This window comes from Pan paniscus, chromosome 5 (genome assembly GCF_029289425.2).
Source record: "Pan paniscus chromosome 5, NHGRI_mPanPan1-v2.0_pri, whole genome shotgun sequence".
Lineage (NCBI taxonomy): Eukaryota > Metazoa > Chordata > Mammalia > Primates > Hominidae > Pan > Pan paniscus.
In genome coordinates this window covers 55549413-55561729 of record NC_073254.2, presented here as the reverse complement: position 1 = coordinate 55561729, position 12317 = coordinate 55549413, and the positions used below count along the sequence as shown (strand labels likewise).

The following is a 12317-nucleotide window of genomic DNA, read 5'->3' as shown; positions in this document are numbered from 1 at the left end:
AATACACAAAATTGAAAGTGAGAGTGGGGGATAAGAAACTTAAAGAAACTTAAAATATTTTGCTTAACTCTGCAATTACAGATGTTCCTCAACTTAGGTCTATGTCTGGGTAACCCATCTTAAGTTGAGTTCAGTTGAAGGGTGTACTGAATGTGTATGGCTTTTGCACCGTTGTAAAGTCAAAAAATTGCAAGACAAACCATTGTAAATTGAGTACCATCTGTAAACCTTAACACAAGTCAAAACATGGATTTTCTAGGCTTCCTTTACTTTTAAAGAGATTATGGTTATTATTATTATTTTTTTCTTGGTGTTTGAGCCTTGATTCTTTAGACAAAACCTAGTCTCATTCAGGATTGGCTGTAAGTGGAATTCTGGGACTTAGCAGGAATGTGATAAAGCACTTTGTCATTTGCCGATAGTAGTCTTGGGTCAAATTCCGATGACCTATCACACTTGAAGCCTGGGGAAAGGAGGCATGTCCTGGTAATCAGAGTGAACACATTATTCCTGGAAACCTAGTTAGAGTTTGGCAAACACCCGGAAATTCACCGTGAATTTTTGCTTCCACATAGGACTCAAACAAACCTTTAAAAAAAAAAGAGAGAGACTTGACATCATCCTGCCATTACCATCAAACACCATGTATTGAATACTTTTAAATGATTGTATATCTGAACATTAAACTACTACTTTTCACCCGCTCCTCTCTAATAAAGAAGCTAGTTGCTTATTAACTGGCATTTGGGATGTGGCTACCTTAGATTTCTCATGCTTTTTGTTCCACCTTCTGCCCTATTACTTGCCTTCAGAGAAGGGAAAGGCCCTCACTTGATTGTTGTAAGAAGTCTGTATGGGAGAGTTATTCTGCATTGTCTAGGCAAGTCTTGGTTTAACCATGGCTTGGTTCATAGCCTGGAGTGTCCCTGTGTCTGGACTAGCTCGCTTGTCTGTGGCAACTTCCAGATGTTCAAGTTTCTTAAAAATCTGGCCACGGGAAAAACACACCACTTCTTTTATTAATGTTGCAGTTTTTCTTTTTTTAAAAAAATACCCAACTTAACATAAAATGCATATTTCAGAAATCTAAACCTCGGGTCTGAGGCTGTTTGTGTTAAGCAGCCCCCTTGGGTGAGCAATTAGGACCTTCAGTCCCATAGTTGACTGGAGCCCATGTATGGTTGCATTTCTCTCCTTGCAGGTCACTTTCGTCCTTCCCGAGAGCAGCATTAGAGAGAGAGGCACAGCCTAAATAAACTACAGCATGAGAAGTATATTTCAAGTCCTCTAAGGGCCTTGTCCAGTATGATTGGTTGGTGTCAAATGTTGTCCAGCTCCAAATGGTATTAGGAAGACAGGCATGTCCCAGGTGGCTGTACATGTCATTGCCGTCTCTTGGTGGCAGCAGGAATACCTTGGTAAAACAAACAAAGAAAATGTGTTACTGAGAGCTCTGCTGGCCCCGAACAATGACTAGTTTCTTTTTGAACTAAGGTTTCTGTGTGCCCTTCCCAGCAAGTCCCTGGATTTCTCCTCCATAGTTTCCTTTGCAGGATTGGGTAAATTTACCAGGATTGACTAAATCAGAAGCCAGTCTTTCGTTCATGTTTTGATGTGGTTTACACAGAAAAAGCCCCAGAAGAGATCTGGTTTAACTCTGGTCTTTTGACTAAATATAGGATTAAATACTATTTTGTCATTAAAAAAAAAAAAACGAAAGATGAAATAAGAAGTATGTAAAATAAGACACTTTATTTAACAAATGCTCATTTCTCAAGATTATTTTAATTAAGCAGGGTTGTTCTTTTGGGCTTTTAGATTACACTCTTATCTCATGCCAGTTTTTTTTTTTTTTAACTTGGTATATCTTAACCTTTCCCTTCACAAATATGAGCAATTCAAATAGAAGACAGGGAAGCATGTTAATGGGTCCAGATAATACAGTTATATTTGAAATCACTGAAAAAAAAAAATGCTCTAAGGACTTGCTAGTTAGGCACCTGGGCCCTTGACTCTGAAAGATGTCTGAAAGGAAAATATACTGGGGTTAAATTTTAAGCTGCCGGTTAGTCTGTAGAATCTATGTTGGGTTTATAATTACAGTGATAGTACATACACTAACAAAATCTTCAAGGAATTCTGAAAGTTAAATTTCATATTCTCAGAGGGCACCCTCAGAAATCTGTTTTGACTACTGTTCACAACTATCAAGTGTCTTATTTTATGTGAGCAGAGTACCACACAGTATACCCTATCATAGGCTCACTGACTTCAGTGACTGGGTCCTGCTTTTTAAAAGAAATGGCTGAAAGTTGTATCTTCATGGGTTGGCAAATGCTCAGCTTGAGAATGATCAGGTGCCCATGTGCATGTCTAATAGAAAACACCTGCCAACATCAAGCTCTGGAACATTGATATTTCCTAAACGTGTCTATGAAGCGACATCTTCTCTTAAGGGTGTTAGGAGTGAGAGAGACCAAAAGTAAATTATCTTCATGGAAGCTTGTTGTTTTCATGTTTTAGTAATATGTGAGTTGTTGGAGGATTAAAGTTGGGTAAGAGTGTAGTGAGTACCCCTCCTCTATTACTGGAAGATTTTGATCAGTAACTGGGGCCTTGCAAAGGGGGCTTCGTCATAGCATTTCTGTAGGCGCAAACTCAATCAGACTAAATGTAAAAAAGATAGTAAAGGATCCTTTAGCCCTCTTTCCTGAGGGTAATTAGCCTGTTTCTGTTAGAGTTTAATTTACCCTCAGCAAGAGGCCAAATTGGCCTTAATTGTGTCCTAATTATTTGCTTAAATAGCTAATCTTTCTCCTATCACCTCTTGATATCTGTAAGAGGTTACTTCTGAGCTGCTGCCTACTTTACAAATGTCTTTTTAACTCTTTAAATATTCCTGCATGGACTAGCTTGTTGCTATATTATCCCCATTCCTGCATTCGACATCCTCCATGAATTCTACTGAGGTCTTCTCAACATAAGGAAAATGTTCCCGTATTGTATTTTCACACAGCAATTATTGGTCTCCTTCAAAGTGTAGCCATTTGTTTGAAAACATGAAAGCAGGTCTGGCTTAAAACAAGTTAAATACCATTCCATTTGGGGAATTTCAAAATTACCATAAGTGAAAAAATTGTCCCTGAAGGACTAAAAAACATTCATTAGAGAAAAATGGAATGGTAAGATTGCCAGTGGATATGGGAGCGAGGCATCTAGAAGGTGTCTGGAATTAGTAATCCCTGACATGTACACAGAGGCATACTCAGAGGATTTCAGTATCTTCTCTGCTGTGGTTCAGTAGCAGGTGCTTGCACCATCTAAATCTTACCAAAGAAGGTCATCTTGCCTCATGAAAGTTTTAGGATTCCTGTCAACCTTGAGTATTCTAAGTTAGGGGAAAGTTACTTTGATACGAAAGTGTGGGAGGGAAAAGTTTAGAGAGGGATTCAGAGGAAAGAGACATGTTCTAAACTATTTTTGCAACCAGACAAAAGCAGAGAAATGAAACCCTTCCAAAGGAAAATCAGACATATCACAGATTCTACCTGACCTCACACCTTCTACTGGAGTTAACATAATAAAGTGTTGGTGCCATGGCACCAGGAAAACTCACGTGAGGCAAAACCCAGTTGCCCTACTTCAGGATGTCTGCCAACTTCTCCTCGTAGTATAGGAAGTTCTCCTGAATGTCCTCCCAGGGCTGAAAGGCCTTGGATTCACCCTCTTCTTGCTCCACAAAATTCTGCCAGACATATTCGAAGTCCTGGGGCTTCATGATGCGCAGTTTACAGCCAGCCTCCTTCAGATTCTTCAGAGCAGCCTGGATCTCCGGCTCCTCCCACATGAAGAGTCGACCCACCAGAATGAGCAGACGCAGGTTCTTGGTCTTGCTAAGGGTTTTGATAATGCGGTCAGCACACGCTGCACAGGGGCTGGAGGACACATACCAGGTGACATTGTACCGCAGGGCTGGGTCGAAGGCTGGCAGGATGGTGTTGAAGAAAGCTTCCTCTGCATGGGCAGCCGCATGCTCATCCTCTAGGTATCCCCGAGATGCCTGCACTTGGCCCCCCTTGCCCTGTGCTTCAACCACATAGCAGAGGAAGGTCTTGTTCCTCCCGGAACTGTACTCCACATTCCGGAACTGGAATTTAAAGAAGTTGGCAGGCAGCCGTTCTCTGTAGGTCAAGGAGACAAAAGGACAGGAAAGAATGATAAGTTCTTGTTTCTAGAACCAGCCTAGAGTAGGTAGCTCTTCCAGGTCAGTATTTCAGAAATGCATTCACTCTTACTATAAATAGGTCTTGTCTGTGGTAACATCAGTGACAAAAAAAAAAAAAAAAAGCATTAAAAAATCCAAAAGGGTTTATCTGAAGGAGAGGAGAATTTGGACTGAGGTGTGCATTTTGGTCACCCTACTAGGACATTGTCTCCACCATCACTCTTCCAGCACAACATACCCCTACATTTCTAAATCACTGAATCTTTAACCTGCCTATACCTTAGAATCACCTAGAAGACTGAGAATGTCAATGCCTGGGCCTCATGCCAAACCAATTAAATCAGAACATGTGGAGAGGTGGTCCAAGCATCAGTATTTTTAAAAAGCTCTCTGGATGATTCCAATAAGTGGCCAGGTAAGTAGCAAGCATATAAAATTTCTCATGACAGAACAAAACAAAGATTTTGCAGAGCATTTTATGCTTTTTTCTCTTCCTTGTAACTCATGTAAATTGCATCTTGGCATGAAATGGCCTAAAACTTGCAATAACATGCTCTCCTTCTCAAGTGACTACTTCTCAAGTCTGTTTACTTTCAGGTAAAGGGATTGTCACATGCTAAGTGTCCAAGAATTTTTATCTGTGAGGACAGACTACTCAAGGGTATCTTGGGATAATTAAGCCTGTATTTAGTATTGAGTCACCTCCAAATCTTAAAGGACTTGGTCTCTGCCCTCCAGATGCTTATAATTTAGCAGCTAGATTGCAGCTGGACAGAGAAGATGTAAATAAAACAGCTGAGAACGTTATAAGACTGCTAAAATTGGATAGGTACAGTAAAGGAAGTATTATGAAGGTTCTCGAAAGTTTGGCCTTGATTCGGGAGGCAGTAGAGAATTGTTACAGGTTCTTGAGAAGGAAAACAATAAAAATGATGTCCATGCAAGGTTACAGTCTTGGCAATAGGCAGATAGTGTGAAGCTGAGGAAAAGCCTCAAATTGAACAAGTCCAGTAGGTATCTTAGGACACTAAACTTGGTGATGAATTGTGTGGGTGCCTTTGAGGAGGAGATGGATGGTTAGGAAATGAAAACAGCAGGAAAAGTCCAGGAATTTTGAAAATTTTGGTAATAACAAGGAGAAGAAAAAAGAGAAGGGCCAGAGAAGACATCAGAGTTGAAGATTGTTTTTACTTTTATGTGTATGTGTGTGTTTTTCTAAAATAGGCAAGATTTGTTCAAGTTTGAAGTCCAAAGAAAATGAATTTTTAATAGGAGAGATGAAAAATGTCAAGAGAGGAGGAGATGAGTACCAGCTAGAAAGATTCAATGTTTTCCTTTTTAAAAATGTAATCTCTCTGCCTGCCCCAAGAGATACCTATGGCACCATTAATTCTACTATTGCCTGTCTCCACCTCTTCTCTTTTCCCAAAGAAGTCAACAGACTCCCTGGGCTGCAGGGGAATCCCTGGTATCCCAGGGCCTTGGCTGCCTAGGGATAAGCAGCAGATGCCAAAGATATGAGTAAACTTGACTTATTTCCCTGCAGGATTCCCTCACCCCCACCCATCACCAAAATGTATCCACCCAAGTTTCCATGTCCCATGCTGTCAGGTTCATTTTCCACTGTGGAGATGGATGTGTTTGAGGACCCAGCCCCAGGATTCCATCAGGTACTATACTTAGCTCTCTAAGCCCCTGTGTCCCTAGTTGGAGGTGTTTATTGTTTACTTAACATTTTAGGAGAATGGATCGCCTGATGTTTCCCTGCTCCTCTTCTCAATCCCTGTCAGGCGTTCACTTATAGTGAGTGCTCCCCAAAGGTACTCACCCCACCAGACCACTCCTCAACTTTACCAGTTGCCAAATGGTCCCTTCACTTCCTGGAGTGGCTTTTTGCTTTTGAGAAGCTCAGAGCTTACCGTTCCTGCCCAAACTTGCTCTTCAAGGCCTTTTGCCCCCCTCCCCAAGTCTAATCCAGGGCCACCTATATGATGGATTATCAGGTGGAACCCTGGCAAGTATTCATGGCTACTCAAATAGCTTGGAAGCTTAAACAGTAGCTGCCGTGTGGTCCCTCTTTTCCTTCTGGAGCTCCCTATAGCTCAGCTGAAAGTATGAATTTAGGCCAGTGTGAATTTGGCCCAGCATGCAATTGCAAATTGGCTTTGATGGTTGTGAGGTGACTGTTTCTTTCTGCCCTTCTTAAGCTCTGACATTTTCCCCTCCTCCTCTTCCCTAGGCAAGAGGAGAAGACCCAAAGAAACCTGAAACCCAAGGGAGAGGAAGAAAGGTCATCTCTCTATAAATACGGGTTTCCAACCCCTCTGGCCAGCAGCCCTAGAATCTACTCTGTCCCTCAGCAGGGCCTTCTGGACTAGATGCCTCAGGAAAAGAAGTGCTTTCAAGGAGCAAAGGAAAGGCAGGGAAGGTTTGGTTCCTAGTCGCTCCCTTGGGCTTGCTCAGAGACTAAACTTGCTTGATTTCTGAATGGGTTTCTTGGTCTTCTAGAAGGAGCAAAAAGGTCAGATGAGATTCTTTAGGCCTCTCACAGACCAAAATAGCTACGTCCTGGGGGGAAACCAGGAGAACAGAGGTAGTAGAGGTCTGGAATTTCTCCAGGGAACTAGACAACATGGCCATCTTGGGCAATTTTGTAGACTCACAGAATAAATTAACACTATTATGCCCACTAGTGGAAGGAAGGAAATAATGACACCTAACTTGTTAAATCATCACCAGCAGTTTTTTTTAAGTAGCATGATAGGCCTAAGTATCATATTTAACTATAGCCCTTTACATTTAACCCAGAAAATATTTTACTGGTAAAGGTGTGTGTGTGTGTGTGTGTGTGTGTGTGTGTGTATGTGTGTGTGTGGTGGGGTGGTGGTGGTGGGTGGTGGTCAGGAGAGAGATGCTGGTAGTAGATTTCTTTCCCTGATCCAGTCACTTCCTCATGCGTAGAAACCTATGTGTGTGTGTGTGTGTGTGTGTGGTGGGGTGGTGGTGGTGGGTGGTGGTCAGGAGAGAGATGCTGGTAGTAGATTTCTTTCCCTGATCCAGTCACTTCCTCATGCGTAGAAACCTACAGCCTGATTTCTATTCCCTCTCCCCAGCCTCTGATAGCACCTTGTTAAGCACCATTTCCTCATACTTTCTCCAAACAAGGCCAGTCACACTTCATCTGCTTAGACCCAGGCTACTGGACATTTCAGTTCACTTGGGAGGAAACAGAGAGTCCAAATATCTAGAAAAAAAATTGGGAAGATAATCTGCTTGATGGAGGGAGAAGGGATGTGAGTAAATGTAATACATTTTTCTCAGGTTCACATTCAAAACGTTTGAATTTTCTAAGCATAAATCTATACTGTGAAAGGAAGCAACCCAGAGGGCAGTTGAAGCTGGACTGAGATTAAACATTTGCTCCAGAATAATCCATGAGTGGAAAAATCTACTCATAGGTAATTATGTGTTGACTTGTTTCAGCTTTCCCTCACTAGACCTGTTGGTGACTGGCGTGAAAGAGGGAGGATTGCTGGTTTCATTGGCCTTCTGCTTTCTCAGACCACTTTTCAAAGCGGATACCAAGGAGTGGGCATAATCAGAAAGAGTAGTAAGAGCAGGAGCAGAGGGTTCTAGCAGCCTGACTCCCTAGAGCTGAGAAGGGAACTCCAGATTGTGGGACTGGATGGGATTTTGCCCACAGGAAACCCTGAACTTGCCTGTTTTCCCTGGTAGGCATGGTCTTCACACCTGAGCTTTGACCTGCCCCCAACCCTCTGTGGAAGGCAGGTTGGCCAGAGTCAGTGGGCCGCCTTCTCTTCTTGGTGACACACCACCCAGCGTGCTCCAGAGGCCAGGGTGAGGGTAAAGGGCTGTGGCTGGTGTTAACTGGTGTCGAAGTCCCCTCACTCCTTATCTCACCCTTCTCCTCTGGACACTGCCTCTCTGTGTTCCTTACATGGCTAGAGTAAACTACTGGTAGCTAAAGAAGTGGTTAGAAGAAGAATCACTCTGCGTGCCATTTATCTTTGTTCCATAATAATCCCTGGGATAGGAGGTTCTGCTTTCTGTAAAAACATACACAACATAACTAGAGACAAAGCCAAGCTCACATCAAGGGTGCTGCCAGGCAGAGCCACAGTCACTTCTCACTGGGTTGGAAAGCTGGGGAGACAACCAGCTCTCGTGCCCCAGAGCTCTACTAAAACGTGCTGTGTCCAGAAGCAGGCATGAGCCAGGGGAATTCTTACCTAAGCCTAGTGCTGCTGGATCGTCATACACCCTGAGCTGCTGTCCTCAAGAAACCCTCCCCCAGTTCATTGCCTGTCTTGTCTGACAGAGAGCCTAAGAACCACCCAAAAGGTTCTTATTCATTAGGTCATTCATTTATTCAACAAATACGTATTGAGTACCTATCAGGAGCTAGGTGCTAAGGATAAAGCAGTGAAAAAGACAAAGTGCTGTCCTCATAGAGGTTAAATACTAACAGGGGAAACAGGCAGTAAATGAAAAACTCTTATTCAGTAAATATAAAAAGAATCCTTTCTGGTTTTTTGGATGCAGTGTGATGATTTGGAGTCAGACAGTCCTGGGGTTCACATCCTACTCCATCAACAAGCTTTGGCCATATGACTTAATCCCTCTGAGGCTTAGTTTCCTCACCTGAAAGAGTGAGTAATCCAACTTCTAAGGTTTTGGACAACAGTAGACACTCAAAGCTAGTCTGGGCACAGTGGCCCACGCCTATAGTCCCAGCACTTTGGGAGGCTGAGGCATGAGGATTGCTTGAAGCCAGGAGTTTGAGAGCAGCCTGGGCAACACAGTCAGAACCCATCTCTATAAAAATACAAAGATTAGCTGGGCGTGGTGGCATGCACCTGTAGTCTTAGCTACTTGGGAGGCTGAGGCAGGAAGATCACCTGAGCCCGGGAGGTTGCGACGACAGTGAGCTGTGATTGCACCACTGCACTCCATCCTGGGCAACAGAGCAAGAAGCAAGACCCTATCTCCAAAAAAGAAAAAGGAAATTGATGTATGATACATATGATGCCTTCTCCAGGCCTCAAATTGTATCCTTCAGATACAATTTGCATTGTATCTTAAGCATTACCAAACCTGATCCCTTTCCCACTGCTCTTCCTCTCACTTTCAGAGGTTTCTGATTTTCAATGGTGTGCTGATAAGTGTAACACTCATCTCTCTGATAGAAGGAAGAATCCCCAATTTCTAAAGTTTGCTGATTTCCATAAGGTAAGTACTCCCATTACAGAGATTTCAAGCTCCCGAGGTGATATCACTGGATGCAGAGTAGGGAAGAGACTTGTGAACCAACAGGAACTGGCTTCAGCACGCTACGGCAGGCTTAGGCCCTTTTCCAGAACATTCTACCATGTTATTTTGTTAATGTGCTCAGTTCCGCTTTCTATCCTGAATGCCCTATTCAACCAGAATCGCTATGAGCTGGGCATCTCTCCTTCCTACCAGCTACCCTCCTCATGTCGGACTGTTTCCGGAAAAGCCACCTGCTCTTCTGCTAGTTTTTGGCCCAAATATAAGGAGCACTAAAGATCTTCCCTATAGGAGACCAGGCTAGAAAAGCTGCTTTGCTGACCCCCTTGACTCCAGGAGGGAGTCCTGGGGGGAATGCATCTCAAGAGGGAAGGAGAGGAAAGCTATTCCCTCACCCTCTCCCTGCACAGACCCAGCTGCACCTCTGGGCTATTTTAAGCCATCTGTTTACCCAGAGGGGCCCAGGAGACAGCTCTCTACAGCTGTTACTTGTGGCCAGGAAACACTCAGCGCTCTGCCTCCCACCTGAACTGTTCACAGAATGCTCAGAACGTTGCCCCTTCTTTGCCTCTTTTTCTGAGCCTTGGGTCCTCACTACCTCCCAGATAGAGATAACGTGGAGCTCTGGGAAACCTGGGATCCAGAATGAATAAGAGACCAGTAGAAAGGATACTTTGCTGGGAGTAAGAAGATGTGCCACCTACCAGTTCTGTGGTTTTGGACATACCATTCAATCTCTCTGAGTCTCAGTTTCCCCCTCTGTAAAGTGGCAATAATATATCTCCCTCTCCTACCTTTGTGCTGAGTGTTGAATGGTCTCATGTTCATGAAACTATGTTGTGATTATAAAGCCCTGGACAAATGTAAGTTTTATCAGTGGACTTAACCCTTCAGGATCCATTGCTCTGGGACCCCCAAAGCATGTTCAGCTGAACAAACATAGTCTAATTCTGTTCTTGACCTACCCTGCCTCTGTGTTGGAAAGCCACACAAGAGTGTAGTGTGCACACGCGTGTGTGTATGACTAAGGATAGCGTATACCAGCATGCTGAGGTGTTAGAAAAAGGCTCTCCTTCCATAAGAAAGCCACTGGAATTGAGGACTCTCCTGGCCAGGCTGCCTTAGGCTTTCCCTGTGTCTATATTAATCTGTGCCCAGCTGCTCCCTTAATCCTAGGATGAGGGTGAGATTAGTTGGGTGGGCATGGGCAAATGGAAATTCAGGGGCTACTCTTGCCTCAGGAAATAGGATGCATTTTCCGTTAGGTTCTCTTGAAAATCAGAAAACATCTGAGCTGGAAGGGACCTTACTACTATAGATCTTCATGTTATAAGTGCTAAAACTGTGGCTGACTGGAAAATCACTTGTCAAGCTTGAAATATCAAGTCCAAATTGCCACTTAGGGCTTCCTTTCCCCCTTGAAAGCATCATGCCTCCTTTCTTCCTGAAACTTCTCTTAGTCTCGCACCCACTCTGCCTGTGGTCATTCCTGGAGACCCCATGAAGGAAACGTTTGGTTCAAGGAGGAAATATGGCCTCATAGATTCTCTTTTTATTCTTTGCTCAGGATTTAGAAGGGTCTTCCGCTACAGGAATAGAAAGGGAAGAGGAAGAAGACTACTTAGTTTTATTCCTGGAGATGGCATAATCTGGATAAGACAGAGGTACCCTGCACACAGCCCCCTCCTTGCAGTCTGTAGACCCTTTTCTTTGGGTCCCAGTTCCTCCAGGCAATGCCTGAGCATGTTGGAACAGCTCCTGTGTCCATAAGCTCCTGGGCTGCGTTATCTGCATGTAATTTCTCTGTTTCTCTGTGGGACAGCCCCTGAGGAGACTCAAAAGATTTAATAAGAAAAAAGCTGCTTCTGAGTCTTGGGAAAGGATGGATCTATCTTTCCTGTCTTGGGAGCATCTACTCCAGGAAGAAGCTCTAAAGAAAGGGCTAGAGGCCTATGGCTAGCGGAGAGACCCACTCAGGAACAGAGAAGTTGAGGGGAAGGGGTGCTTTGACCGGAGCCACATATAGATGTGCCAGTCTCATCCTCTGTCCTCGCCAAACTCCCTGGGACTAAGCTTCTACCCAGAGAGGCAGGTGGCCGTCCCAATACCAGGAGGCCTGAAGGGTGGTTTTATTCTCTGGGCTCTTGCCTCCAAGGAGCTCCTCCTACCTCTCCCTGATTAGAGAGCCCAAGGTGTCACCCTGAGAAGCCAAGAGAATTTGCTGCTGGGTCCCCTACCACCCCTGCCGGGCCCACTGGTGCACTCTCACTGCTGCAGGGTTGTAGCTGGCCCTGACGCCTAATATAACCATCCTGAATTTCCACAGCCTAACCCAAGGCTGCACTCTTCTAGGGAGCAGAACCCTGGCCCACATCTGAGGCTTACCCTGTGACAATCTCAAAGGGCGGCAGCTCAATCAGCTCTTTCAGCTTCTCAGGGTCGTCCAGGTTCTCCAGATCCTCCCCATTCTGGGAGGCAGCCTCAGTGGCCGCAGCAGCCTCAGTGGCCGCAGCAGCCTCTTCCTTCTGGGCCATGGAGGGGCTGTGGCTCAGGAGTCACTGAGGGAGAGGAGAGAGGCAGGCAGGTCTGGGCCAGGCCCTGGCGGCAGAGTCCCAAGCAGCTGTCAGCAGCTAAATCTGGCTGGGGATGACGGGAAAAGGACCCAGCAGGCCAGGCTTCGTGCTTTCCCCACTTAGCCACAGGCTTTATAGCCAAGGCCTCCTGCCCCTCCCCCAGGCTCTCTCCCTCTATCTTTTTTTAATTGAGTGACAGCGGGTGCTGGGGTGGGGGAATGGAAAATCTG

The 12317-nt window shown here is 44.6% G+C and overlaps 1 protein-coding gene across 1 annotated transcript; it reads right to left on the bottom strand.

Moving 5' to 3' along the window:
• Window positions 1–90: 90 nt before the first annotated feature.
• APOBEC2 (apolipoprotein B mRNA editing enzyme catalytic subunit 2) lies at window positions 91–12048 on the bottom strand. The gene is made up of 3 exons (XM_003833325.5): window positions 11900–12048; window positions 3617–4181; window positions 91–1414 (listed from the first exon to the last, which is right to left on the bottom strand). The coding sequence occupies exons 1-2, from the start codon at window positions 12046–12048 to the stop codon at window positions 3638–3640; spliced, it is 693 nt and encodes a 230-aa protein (XP_003833373.1). The 3' UTR covers window positions 91–1414; window positions 3617–3637.
• Window positions 12049–12317: the final 269 nt, after the last annotated feature.